This window comes from Dipodomys ordii, unplaced genomic scaffold (genome assembly GCF_000151885.1).
Source record: "Dipodomys ordii isolate 6190 unplaced genomic scaffold, Dord_2.0 Scaffold109, whole genome shotgun sequence".
Lineage (NCBI taxonomy): Eukaryota > Metazoa > Chordata > Mammalia > Rodentia > Heteromyidae > Dipodomys > Dipodomys ordii.
In genome coordinates, this window is record NW_012267325.1 from 300,609 (window position 1) to 315,056 (window position 14,448).

Below are 14,448 nucleotides of genomic sequence, written 5' to 3' on the forward strand. Positions count from 1 at the left end.
ACTAACATTAAAATTTGCCTTAACAATGGATTTTCAAAGTAAAGTCTATGAAGTTTTGGTGGTAGAGAGGTTGTTCTGTGGTTTGATGTTGTTTCGTTTGCTGTTTTATCAAACAAGCAAAGCCTCAAGTGACATGTGCCAGATTCAAAAAAGTTACATTTCAAATATGTCACTGGATCTTTTCCCACCAGAATTGTAAGCAGTGAGAAAAGGTGGAGCATGTTCAGACACTTTTTCACCTTACTAGAGCAACTCTTGGCTTAAAGAAGCCAGGCACTGATGACTCCACATGTATAATCCTAGTTACTCAGGAGGCTGAGATATGAGGATTACAGTCCAAAGCCAGCCAGGGCAGGAAAAGTCTTTGAGACTCTTATCTGCAATTAGCCACCAAAAATCCAGGAGGGGAGCTGTGGCACAAGTGTCAAAGCACCAGCCTTGAGCAACAAAAAAGGACAGTGGCTACATGCTGAGTTGAAGACCCAGCACTGGCACCAATCTCTCTCCCCCCCCTCCAAAAAAGGAAAATAAGAAGTGGGTAGAAACCACAGTCATATTACAGAGTGCCATGCTATGTGACAGTTGACTCTGACTTGTGCACTGTGTTTCAGCTCTATAACATGCTGGTGGAGACTGGGGAGCTGGACAACACTTATATCATCTACACCGCCGACCACGGCTACCATATTGGGCAGTTTGGACTGGTCAAAGGGAAGTCCATGCCATATGACTTTGATATCCGTGTGCCCTTCTTTATTCGTGGTCCAAGTGTAGAACCAGGAGCCATGTACGTATTTCTCTGTAGGATTTAGCTGTTGCAGCTCATGTGTCTGACATCATGCCATTGCTAATCCAGTGTCTGGTTTCCTTTCAACCCAAACTAAAAAAGTGTCTGTGGAGTTGGTAATTCAGAAAATGAAAACCTTTCCCCCTGCCATGTGTTAAGGTAACATAAGCATACTGTATAAAGGGAAAGGCAAAATAACGGTATCAATGGCTAGTTTTCTTCAATTAACCAGAATCTATGTCTTTTTGTCTGTGTCCACTGTCAGAATGTAATCCTTCAGATCATCATCTTTACATTCTCAGAATCAGAGCTGTACTGTTATTTGTAGAAAAGGTCGTTGCTGCCCTCCTCCTTTTTTGTTGTTGTTGGTGTTTGTTGTTGGTGGTTGTGGGGTTTGAACTTAGGGCTTGGGTGCTATCCCTGAGCTCTTTTGCTCAAGGCTAGTACTCTACCACTTTGAGCCACAGCTCCACTTCTGGTTTTCAAGTGGTTAATTGGAGATAAGAGTCTCATGAGGACTTTTCTACCTGGGCTGGCTTTGGATCTTGCTCCTCAAATCTCAGTCTCCTCAGTAGCTAGGATTACAGGTGTGAGCCACTGGCACCTGGCTTTACTTTTTAATTTTTAAAAATTACTACCATAATTTTTTTAAAGAAAATGAAATGTTACAGTGCCTTACTTTCCTCAAAAAAATAAAGATACTTTTCTTTTTAAATTAAATTTGTAATATCTTTGAGAAGTTGTACAAATGGTAAGTATCATTCAACACATCAATTTACAAGTACTATGCATCATGATGGGTATGACCCCTTTATCATTTTCCCCTTTAGATACTTCCAAGAAAAGAGGGAACTAGAGTTGTTTCTGCTCCTTAGGTTGATCACTGCAGCTCTTTCCACCCTTGTTTTACCATTGCAAAATTGGTTTCACATGCCTTGCTAATCATTTCAGAATGTTTTGTATAAAGTGTTTTGAAACAATTGGAAAGAGTGAAAGAAAAGAATATTCAAAACAGCACCTAATTCGTGCCCTACTAGACCATTGGAGAAGTTGGACAGGTGGTGTAAGACCTGCTTCAGAGATTTTGTTTCTGAAGCTGGGGGCCTAGAGCCCAGGATTCTAAATGTTACCCATAAGTCCCATGTGCCATGGTGTATCCTGGGAGAAGATGATGGGAGGAAGTAAGGTTTCTCTGAACAACAGTGTTATGTTTTATGTAATCATTAAAAAGCTTCTTGGAAGCCAGCCACTGGGGCTCATGCCTGTAATCCTAGCTACTCAAAAGGCTGAGATCTAAGTATTGCTGTTCAAAGCCAGTCCGGGCAGGGAAGTCTGTGAGGCTCTTATCTCCAATAAACTACTAAAAAAGCCAGAAGTGGAACTGTGGCTCAAATAACAAAGCACTGGCCTTGAGCATAAAAGCTTCGGGACAGAACCCAGGCCCTGAGTTCAAGTCCCAGGATCAGTTAAAACACAAACAAACAAACAACAGACAAAAACACCTTGGAACAATTCTATCTAGTTAGAAAGCTCTATATTTAAAATTATATTCAACACTAAAAACTGTGCACTTTTTCTTTAAACCATTTATTAAGAATATTGATGCTAAAGGCCCAGTTCAATAGAGGAGATAGGGACCATCTGGTTTTCCAAAAAAGCATGTATCCCACAGAAACCATGAGTCAGTTCCTATCTTGTCCAGCTATGCAGCCAGAGCTTTGAGGGCATCTCTCCAGCCTGAACCCCACGAGAGTCAATTAATCTTGCTCAGAAGCAGCATTGTTGATGGCTGTTCACTCATTTTGGCCAAATGCCACTGCCCTTCCTTAGGAGACTAGACGAGTAGGTGAGGAGGTAGAGGTCAATGAGTCACTGCTGTGGGAAGGGCAGCCCTAAATGCCACCCTCTACAGTGTTCAGGCTGTAACTGTTGTCTCTGATTTTTCAGCGTCTCACAGATTGTTCTTAACATCGACCTGGCCCCTACGATCCTGGATATTGCAGGGCTTGATACACCTCCCGATGTGGATGGCAAGTCTGTCCTCAAACTTCTGGACCTGGAAAAGCCAGGTAACAGGTGCGTGAAAACACTTTCTCTCGGCCAGCTCCAAGCACATTGAACTCCCTCACCGGAGCCAGAGCCAGCCAGTAGCTACAACAAGTGGAGGCAAAGTATGCTTTGCTCATGAAAATTACCTTGAGCTGTTGGTGAATACCACATTGACGGAGGTGCAGTCGTGGGCTGCAGGAAGTGAGAGGTGTTTCTTTAAATAAACTTGTTAGCACAGAACCATTTGGAAGAAATGTCCAGATGCCAACAGTAAATATTATTATTTTGCTTTCAGGTTTCGAACAAACAAGAAGGCCAAAATTTGGCGCGATACATTCCTAGTGGAAAGAGGGTAATTATTGGTTCCTGGGGTGTTTCTGGGAACTGTCCTAGTGGGCCACTTTGCTTATTGGGTATTTTTTTTCTCTTTATTTTGATTCACTAAGCATGCAGATTTCTCCAGCTTAGTAGTGAGATTGAATGGTTTGTTACTTGTTTGCTATTAGATACTGAAGTAATTAATCCTGCATCAGAACTTAGAGAATAAATCTCTTAAGATGGGACCAGAAACTCTCAATGTGTAAAGCTTTCCTCTGGCCTTCTCGTTTCTTCCTCAACCATCCTTCCTGTCTTCCTCCATGCAGCCTCCAAGGCTTGCTCAATTTTTGACTTTCTACCTCTTTTCCTTATGCTCCTTTCATTGTTTTAAATATGTAAATTCATGCCATTGTAATTAGTTCCATAGTCACTTCTGGTTTCCCTTTTTGACTTAGACTATTCATTGCCATGATGTTTTTTCTTTACATAAATTAGGAGAGAGAAAGGTATTTATATAGTTGTTTGTTAACAAAAAGAACTTGCACAAGGTTTTACTAATGCTTTTGGGGATTCTTTCTATCTTGACAAAGAACCCAGCTTGGAGGTTTGGTGAAGGACTCCTCTATACAAAGCCTTAACCACACCTTGTTATTTGCCATGGAATCATGTGACAAGAAGGAAAAGGGAACAAGCAGAACTCAGGGAAGGTAATTCGAATCAGTTCTCACACACAAAGCTTTTCTTTCTTTCTTTTTTTTGTCAAAGCAAATTTCTACGCAAGAAGGAAGAGTCTAACAAGAATATCCAACAATCAAATCATTTGCCCAAATATGAGAGGGTCAAGGAACTGTGCCAGCAGGCCAGGTACCAAACAGCCTGCGAGCAGCCCGGACAGGTGAGTGCCACTGCTTTTTACTACTACTCCATTTCTAACTTAAAATATCTCCTAGAAAATAATGTGCAACCTGTAGGCATCGGCTTTCTATGTAAGCATGGGTCACTCACTGTAATACTGCCCCACCGAGAGAATCCTCTAACGGGTCCAAGCTGGGTCTCCTCATTACTACTTGTACAAAGATGGTGCTCAGATTGAGTTCTGTGCCAGAAGATAATGGCTCCATTGCTGGAGAAGATTCTTAGGGTCCTTGTTAACTAGTCATCAATCTGTAATTATGAGGCCATCTATCAAGACAATAGTGAATGCTGAGCCTCTGAACACTGAACCTCCTCAAAAGACTGGAGGGAGACTCCCTCTCTAGACTGAAATGTTCGCATGTAACAGACTAGAGGCCAGAATCAGTAACCTGGGCTGGAAAATGGAAGGAAAACCACATTCTGGGTATTTATTGTTTCTGTCTGTGCTTACAAACTTTCAACTATAAAATATTTTATTTGGTTATTTATTTTTGTGCTGGTCCTAGGGCTTGACCTCAGAGCCTGGGCACTCTCTCGGAGTTTTGTTGCTCAAGGCTAGTGTTCTACACTTGAGCTGAACTCCTCTTTCAAGTTTTTCATATTTTATTGGAGAAAAGAGTTTCACAGACTTTCTTGCTTGGGCTGGCTTTGAATTATGTTCCTCAGAGCTCTGCCTTCTGTGTAGCTAGGATTACAGGCATGAGCCATTGGCAACTGGCTCTAAAATATTGTAAGTGAATCTTCCTCATTATTAAAAATAAGCCTACCCAGAGCACCGTTTATTATAAAAATGAAAGAAGTACTTCACAATGGATTAACAGTGCTTTTGAGGAAAGTGAGACGATATCAGCACAAAACAACTTTAAACATTCTTGAATGAAATCTGTGCTAACCAAAAGGAAGTCTATATCCTCTAAAAGAAAATGCCATGTTATAATGGGAGAAGAAAGAACAAATTCAGAGGAAAGTGAAGAAAATAAACTTTATTGAGCATTTGTCACAGTATACACTTACTCAGTATACACAGTATACACAGTATACACTTACTCAATTTAGTACATCTTTTCATTGACATTATCACTTCTGCCTCACAAATAAATATCTAGTATGTTGAAAAGCAAGGATCCAAATGAGAGTTGTCTAATTAAAAATGAAATACAAATACAAGCCACTTGTTGCCTTCTAAGGTAAGTTATATTAACTAAGCAGAAGTTTCAATTTTGTGTGAGTTTTCTTTTTAACTTCTCTAACTTCTACACATTCATATAATAGCCTATACTAGCTCAAGGTATTAGGCAAGATATGAGCCACCTATTTATTATCACACTAGACCAATAATAATTTTTATTATGATTCTTTTGTTGTTGTTGTCAGTCATGGGGCTTGAACTCAGGGCTTGGGCACTGTCTCTGAGCTTTTGTGCCCAAGACTAGTGCTCTACCACTTTGAGCCACAGCCCCACTTCCAGTTTGGGGGTGGTGAATTGGAGATAAGAGTTTCATGGACTATTCTGCCCAGGCTGACTTCAAACCATGATCCTCAGATCTCAGCCTCCTAAGTAACTAGCCATTGGTGCTCAGCTATGATTTTTATCTTATGACTTTTTTTATTATGATTTTTGTTTTCCTTAGGATTCCAATGTGTTGAATGCACATCATAATAAAAACTTTGATGCTGTTTCCTCATTTTTTTTAGTTTTGTGCACAGAATTCCTTTGAGAGAGAATAGTGTGGGGATGGTGAGTGGTTGAAGGAAAGAGAAAATGGAGAAGGAAAGGCTTCAGGGTCATTCAACGATATCTTAATTTTCAAGTGTTTAGTGGAGAATGTTAGGCCTGTTCATTACACTTAAATATGAAGTCTTCAGATCTTTCTCAGGGAAGCTCTAAGCAACATTATGAATACAACTTCATAATTGTTTTGTAGCTCTAAGATAATTTTTATGAGCCAACCCCAATAGGCTAATTGACTTTTATTCAGGAGTTGGAAATGTTCAATAGTAACTGTATCTCATGTAAATTGATGATCTTGTGTGCTTTGGGCCTTCTAAGTGATAAATATGATAACCATATTGGAATAAGATATACTGCATACATACTTACTTCAAAGTGTTCACATTTGCAAATCTCTCCATATGGCTTGCATTGAAATTTTCCTTTATGTCCTAAAGGGCAAATGTGGCATAAGTAGATTTAGCACAAGCTGTACTTGTACCACATGCTAACAGTATTAAAAATTTAATTGTGCTTTTTCATACTTTTCCAAACTTATTTTGTTCTCATGAAATAAGTCTTTTTATATGTGGCTCCCAGGAGTTTTTCTCTATTGTTTTACTTCTCTGTGAATCTGTCTGAACTTAGACTCTATCACATGGAGAGTGTCAGCACCAATCTTAAAAGTACCTAAATTCATGTAACAAAGAATAAGGTAATGTCTCAACGGTGATTCATTTGTTTGTGTAATATTGGGATTGGAATTCAGGGCCTTGCCCTTGAGCCATGCCTCTAGCCCATGATGATTTTTCCCATCTGATTTCTTTAAATTGAGCAGAAGTGGCTTATAGAAGAGGTGAAGACCTAGAAAATATGTCCAGTTACCTCAGGCTTCAGTGAATCCATGCCTATACCAGCAAGGTCAGCACCACTGGGAGCTTGTCCACAATGTAAATTTCCTGCTGAGTATGGCAACTCAGATCTATAATCCCAGCTATTTTGGAGGCAGAGACCAGAAGGATAGAAGTTTAAGGCCAGCCTTAGCAAAAATGTGATGAGACCCCATCTCAACCAATAAGCCAAACATTGTCTGGCCTATCAGCCCTGGTTTCTCAGTAGGTTATAAAGAGGATTGAAATCTGAGACCAGTCTGAGCAAAAAAAAATTTTTTTTTAAATTTAAAAATGCAGAAGTCTACCTGAAAACAAAAAAAAGAAAAAGAAGAAAAGGGAAGGAAGGAAGGAAGGAAGGAAGGAAGGAAGGAAGGAAGGAAAGAGGGAGGGAGGGAGGGAAGGAAGGAAGGAAGGAAGGAAGGAAGGAAGGAAGGAAGGAAGGAAGGAAAGAAGGAAGGAAAGAAGGAAGGAAAGAAGGAAGGAAGGAAGGAAAGATAAATTCTCTGGCCACCTCCAGACCTACTAAACTGGATTCTCTGAGTCCAACGATCTGTGTTTGAATGTGCCTTCAGGGGACTGAAATACATGTATTCTAACTTACTGCTGTGTCTACTGATGGGGCTCAAATTATATAGCTTGAGAATCTGAGAACATCAAAAAAATTGAGCCCCTTTAAGGCAATTATCAAGTCCATGGATCAAACTTTGTAAGTCCTTTGTGCTCTGTCAAATCCTTGTCTCAGACTGTTGCACTTCTTGTTGGACTACTTTGAAGATTATTAATTAAATTAATTAATTAATATTATTGTTATTTTGGTGACTGTGTCACTAACTTGAGAAAAGAGTCCAGAGTAATGAGATGGTTCAAAGTGACAGGCTGGTACTGACTTGCTAGGATTCCACTCCTTTGATGGCACAGTGGACCTCTTCTTACCAAGGTTAGGAGCCTTCATTCTAAGAGAGTTGGAACTGTAATTTGACTCCCTGATGTGTAGAGGAAAATTCAGCCCTCCTGGCCCCCTTTCTTTAGTCTTAATCCCCAGAGAGACCACATGGCCCCTCCCACTGCACCCATGCCTGCACCAGGGTACAGTCATTTTGGACCCTTGAAGCAAGTTACTTAAGTTCTCCTGACTCTCAGCTTTTCTGTCTCTAAAGTAGAAAGAATTAATCTCACTCTTGTGAGGATTAAGTGACATCATCCATAAAGTGCTAGTGAGACTGCGATTAATTTTCTCCCATGTGTGAATGCTGGATGTTGTTACGGTTCCAGGCACTCTTACCTGTTGTTTGTGTTTCTAGAAAGCCGGCAGGGAATTAACACGGGCCGCAATCCCAGACGCTTGGCATCCCTCCTTGTCTGTGGGCACAGAACAACCAGCGGGGACTAATTAACACAACAGGGACATATGTGTTTGCATTGCTTCCATGTTTCAGAATTAATCTGAGACAAAGTGTGAATTCCCACTACTCTCTTGGGCTAGGCATGGCACCTCCAGGCTCATTCCTGTACACACATTCTCCAGACACACACCTGCACACTCACAGACAAATCTTTACCTTGTGGTTAAAGGACTTGTGCATCATGGTGCTCAGCTCTGGTTGAAGTTGCAAGCACATTAGAAAACTGTCACTAAGAATTCACCCACTGCCTCACCCCAAACCAAGCAGATCCAAGGCATCTGTTTTTTTTGGTTTTTGTTTTTTGTTATCTTTTTTTTGGTGTTGTTCAAGTCCTGGGGCTTGAACTCAGGGCCTGGGTGCTGTTCCTGAGCTAGTGGTTAAGGCTAGTGCTCTGTCATTTTGAACGGCAACTGGGCTTTTTGGTGGTTAATTAGAGAAAAGAGTTTCACAGGCTTTCTTGCTCAGCCTGGCTTTGAATTTCCATCCTCGGATCTCAGCTTCCTAAGAGGTTGTACCAGGGTACACAAGCACATGTACGTGCGTGCGTGCACACACACCCACACTCACATGCACCTATGAATGGCATATGTGGACGATATATACCACTCTGCACATGAGCCAGCTCCAGAAATGTTCAAATCCACCTAGACAAATGAAATCAGAACCTCTGGGAAGGGAAGGCCAGTGGCAGCCCTCTTTCCACCTCCAATATGATTCCTATGAGCAGAGGGTAGAGAACCACAAATGTCAAGTGAAAATTTTTGACTTGATTGGTTTTTTCCTTCTTAAATAGTACTTACGTAAAAGAAATTCCCTGGGCATCCAGTGTTGAAGTACAATTTATACATTCTCTGGCATTTCAAAGGCAGCTTGACTTGTTTTTATGGAGCAAATGTCATGTCCCTTTGTTGAGCTGTTACAATTTAGTTTACCTTTCTACTCTTATGTCACTATAAAGCCAGAGATTTGTTTAAAATTCTGTAATGACACCATCACCAAGCAATCTGGTAGCATTGTGAGAAAATCAGTGGAGTTCCACTCCAGAATGAACGTCTTTATCATAAGCCTCTTCCCTACCTTTTGTGCCCAGTCAGAGCATGAACACAAAGACATTTACGATTGCTCCTTTGCTAGACATTGAGAGCCTTTTCTAAATACTCCTGAATCCTGGCTCATAGACGAGGCCTGCAGGTCCCTGCATTCTGGAGGGGCATCCAGAAGGATGGGGCTTCCTATTGCCAAGCTCTGGCTAAGCCCTGGTATGCTCTAGGCAGTGAGGACCCTTCAGCCCGTACAGCCAGCTGCCAGCCCAGCTGCAAGGCCATATTGGAGCAGGTGTCATCTACTTAGTGTTACCTCTATTCATCTTGTCTATGCCTCTCAAGTCAGAAACAGACAAATAGAGACACTTGCCTCATACTTGACATAATGTGGCGCTGCCTTGATTAATTTCTACTGTACCTTCTTTTCCATTACTTCCTAATGGCCCTATGTCATCAGATTCCCCATCTCCTAATATGCTCAAACCAGTTGTTTGAATTTTGCAATTTTTGTTATGGTTTGGCTTTTGTTGTTTGTTTTGCCTTGTTGTATTGGGAGTTGAACCCAGAGCTTCATACTTGCTAGGCATGTTCTACTTCTTGAGTCTAACCTCCAGTCCTTTCGTTTTATTTTGAGGCAAGTTCTTGCTACCTTTGATCAGACAATTCCTGAACTTTCCATCCTCCTACCTAAACTTCTAGTGTAGCTGGGATTACAGCCATGTGCCACCAAGCCTGACTCATCCCACCTTCTCATTTGTATGTTAGTTGTTGTATCTGCCTTCCCAAAGTCTCTCTGCTCACCTGAGGCCCACCTGCAGGCTCACATCAATGCACAAACCATTCTGACTTTTAAGGTTTTGTTCAGTATACATAGGGATTGCATCCTGGGTTCATTGCTTGCTTACTATATGATCTTGGGCAAGTTACTTAGTCTTAACAGTGCCTCAGTTTCTTCATCCACACTGTAGGTAGACTAATGCCTGCTGTAGAGAGTTGCTGTAGGATTATATTATATTGTATTATATTATATGAGGTCCATGGTTCATCAAGCACTGGGAGCAGTGCCTGGCTCATGAAAAGCACTCAACAAATGGTCACTATCGTTTGAGAGGCAAGGTTAGTTTACTGGTTTGCTTTTTCTGAAGTGCAAAGACCAAACCTCTTTCCACATTCTAAGGTTTGCTGTTTACAAATGATTTGCTTTGGTTAAAATCTAAAGGAGGAGATATTTCTTTCTTCTGTCTCCCTCCTTTCTAATTCCCATCTTACCCCATCTTTTTCCTTGGCACAAATAACTACATTTCACAAAGAAAAAAATCCGGACAGCATCTCAAGCTAAGAAGCAGTTAAAGTAGGAATATTTGTATAATGTTTTTACATTGTCCAGTACTGAGAGAAAAGTGTAAAGAAATGGTCCTATGGGGGTTACAGTTTAATGATTTTGATATTGGTTGAAGAAGGAACAATCAGTTATCACAAAAATTACAGTTGTTACATTTCAGAGAAATGATTTGATCTGTATTGTGACCTAATCTACTTAAAACATATAATAGTGAATTTTGTGCGTGTGTGTGAGTGTGTGTGTGTATATATATATATATATATTTATAGAGAGAGAGAGTAGTGTGTGTGTGTGTATGTGTGTGTGTGTGCGCGCGCGCATTCATTCCAGTGGACAACTGAAAAAACGGTAGCCAAATTTCTGGTTTCTTACTCATGCACATGGGCCTAAGTAAGTACAAATAAAAGCATCCTAAGAGAATCTGAGGAACTGATGCCATTGAAGATGGAGAAGCAACAATGATATCTAGAAGTGATGGCAGGAAGGAAAAGTAGCTAGGATGTATAGATATAAGCTATCAATACCTGGCTTAGGTAAACTTTTTTGTTTTTGCTTGAATGCAGGGCTCAGCCCTGTCCCTGAGCTTTTCTGCTCAAGGCGAGTGCTCTACCACTTTGAGCCACAGCTCCACTTCCAGGTTTTGAGTGATTGGCGATGAGTCTTATGAAGACTTTTCTGCCCAGACTGGCTGCTCTTCTCTTCTTTGTCAGGCGTTCTTTATACCCAGGAAGACAGAGTCAACCGCACCCCTGAACACATGACTACCTAACAGTGATTTCTCACTGAGTTAACTTTTGGGGACAATGCCGGAATATGAGATATCGTCCGAGCCCATATTTTCAAGTTGCAGTGTTGCTGGAAAGACTAAACTGAAAATAGTTACTGGAGAAATCATTTAAATAATTTATCCAGCATCTTACCTACAGCAGGTGTGCAGAAATACTTGTGGAATAAACGTGGATTAAACTGCTAGCATACACTGCTAATTCAGAGAGGCAGGAGGAGAATCTAACTCCGATTGTTCCAGAAGCAGGAGGACTTTACAGAAAGAAGTGACTGGGCAATGGAAAGGGAGATGACCTGATTTGGCAATTCGCTGATTTGCTGATAAACCTCAGGAGGGTGGATAGAGGCAAGGCAGTGTGACAGATTGTCTGCCAAGGCACTGGGGAGCAAAACTCATGTCCAAGTCTGACTCCTGTTCCGTTAGCAGCTGTCTCCCCTGACCCCAGGCTTCATCAGTTCTTCCGCAGGGCAAAAATCACCTCTCATTGCTTTGACCATTTAAATGCCTTGAGGCACTGGTTTTAGTGTAATTCTTTCAAAACTCCTTTTTCTATGCCGCCATCTATAAACCCTCCAAGCAGAGTCACCATTTTAGGAGCTATTCCAAGGTTTCATTGCATCGTCATAAAAATGTGATGATACGGGGCACTGGAATGATTGTTGGCAAATGTGTGATAATTATAATCCATTGGAATTCCTAGTACACGTTACCACTAAGAAGACGTTCTAAGCCTCTGGCTAATTACTTGATCTAATAGGATCTGAAGCTTTTTCAGAAAGTCCGTGGTAGAAAAAAAAATGGGCATTTTCCAGTGGCTATTGCCTTATTCACGTATTTGTGTAAATATGTGTATATCTGTGTGGGAATGTGTATACAAATATATTCATATATGCTGCATATTAAATTTTGTAGGATACATTATCATCTGCTGCACAGACAGTGTCATGCACCTAAGATGGTTAAATTCACTCTTCAGCAAAGAAATATTCTTTTCCTTTGTCTCTATTACAGAAAATCAAGAGAATTTGATTAACAGGAAAATGGATTGGATTCCTAATTGACTAAGCAAATAAAAATTATATCTACATCTTGTGTTCTATAGAGTTGTGTGCCATCAGCTCTTCTGACCACAAAAGCAAAAAATTTTAATGTGGCTATTTTTGCTATAGTCAGGTAAATTAAAAATTGCTATTTGATAAGGCAGGGTGCCATACACCTGTTGTCCCAACCACAAAAGGAAGAATCAGAAAAATCACTATAGCCCAGAACTTGAGACCCCATATTAAAAATGAAATTAGTAGCCAGATGCTGGTGGGTCATGCCTATAATCCTAGCTACTCAACAGGTTGAGATCTGAGAATCATGTTTCGAAGCCAGCCTAGGCAGGAAAGTCTGTGAGACTCTTATCTCCAATTGAGCACTAAAAAGCAAGAAGTAGAGCTATGGCTCAAGTAGTAGAGTACTAGCCTTAAGGAAAACAAAACAAAACCAAAAATCCCCAAAATAAAAAACATAAAACAGGGACAGCACCCAGGCTGTGAGTTGATGCCCTGGTACTGGCACCAAAAAGATAAATAAAAATGAAATTAGTAACCTCACCAAAGTTGGTATAAATTGAAACCATAGAAGAAGGGCCACATTTTTTATGTGATAAACAGCCGAGTACTTCTGAAGCTTCTACTGGCTGTGAATCATGAGTCTTGCTACTACAGGCATTGAACAGACAGGTCACTGTGTACAAATGCTGGAGGCAGAGATTACCCAGATGGATAGGTAAGCTTTAAATAATTCAGATTGCAGCCAGATAGAGATATAAACAGACATATCCAAGCAATAGTTTTCCCAATTTTTTTTTAATTTTTATTTTTTGTGAACATACTGTACAGAGGGGTTACAATTACATGGGCAAGATAATGAGTACATTTCTTATCAAACATTGCAGCCTCCTCCTTTGTTTACCCTTCCCATCCCTTCCCAGCCTCCTCCCCACCCCTCCATCCAATCCCACCCCCCCCAGTTTTCCCAAATTTTTGAGTGAGCTATTTTGGTAAAATGCTTCACTAGTAAGATCACACACACACACACACACACACACACTCTTTTACTTGTTTTTATTTTAGAAAGGACTCTAGAATTCTATGTCTGGGAATGAGCCAAACTGGCTCAGAAACGAGTATAGAAATATTCCATCAAGAAATGTATGTATAACGCGGTGATTTCTCTTTTTTGTATATTTTTTATTGTAAAGATATTGTACAGAGGGGTTACAGTTACATGAGTAAGGTAATGAGTACATTTCCTATGGAGCATTGTTACCCCCTCCTTTGTTTTTCCCCTACCATCCCTTCCCTCCCACTTCCCCAACTTCTCCCTCTCCCCACCCCAAAGTTGTAAAGTTTGTTTTTAACATAGTGTCTTGTACATCTCATTGTTACAAGGGGTCAACCTTTGTCCTTATTTCATCATTTTGTTTTTTCCCTTCCCCTCCTCAAACTAGAAGAATGCAGATACAAGATACAGGGCACTGGAACCAAATACAGTAAAAACAGGGGTTATACTATGGGGGAAGAACATACAAAAAAAACCAAAAAATCACATGGTACATTATAAATACATTAAAAACAATAACAAGAAAGATAAAACGCAGTGATTTCTTAATGGAGTTGTCTCGATTTCTAAGAACTTCTCATGCTAACTAAATATATTTATAGATGTCACAAAGCCAGACTGGAAACCAATGTTGTCCACATTCAATTGCAGAATCTTAGAACAGATGAAATACAAGCTGCAGCTAAATCTAAGTACTTGTCAATTTTATAAAGAGAGAGCAGGGGAAACTGTTTACTCTTAATAGAGTACATGTCCTAAAGTATAAATGTGCTGATTGTACTTATCTGTGGAGCTGTAACATCACCATATTCTAAACCCACCTTTATCTACACTCACTATGCCCACAAATGCCTATGTCCTTCTCTGACTCATACCTCCCACTAGGTAGACCCCAGTATATCCCGTCTGCCTTCCCCCATGGACCAAGAGGTCCAGGAGCCAGTGACTCTTACCCTAAGATACAGCTTGGGATCACATAGAAAGCTTCTGAAAAATCACAGTATCTGGCTAAGTTTGAGAGACACTCATGTGACATAACTATCTTGTGGCTAAACAAGTTATATTTTGTTTGCTTGGTTGTTTTTTGAGGA

At 40.5% G+C, this 14,448-nt stretch overlaps 1 protein-coding gene across 1 annotated transcript in view; it reads left to right on the forward strand.

Annotated features, from left to right (window-relative positions):
* Positions 1-14,448, forward strand: part of Sulf1 (sulfatase 1) — an 83,333-nt gene that overhangs the window by 40,489 nt on the left and 28,396 nt on the right. Inside the window, exons 6-9 of the mRNA XM_013028463.1 lie at positions 612-787; positions 2,735-2,863; positions 3,132-3,188; positions 3,920-4,049. Coding sequence (XP_012883917.1) covers positions 612-787; positions 2,735-2,863; positions 3,132-3,188; positions 3,920-4,049 — 492 coding nt within the window. The remainder of the gene's footprint in view (positions 1-611; positions 788-2,734; positions 2,864-3,131; positions 3,189-3,919; positions 4,050-14,448) is intronic.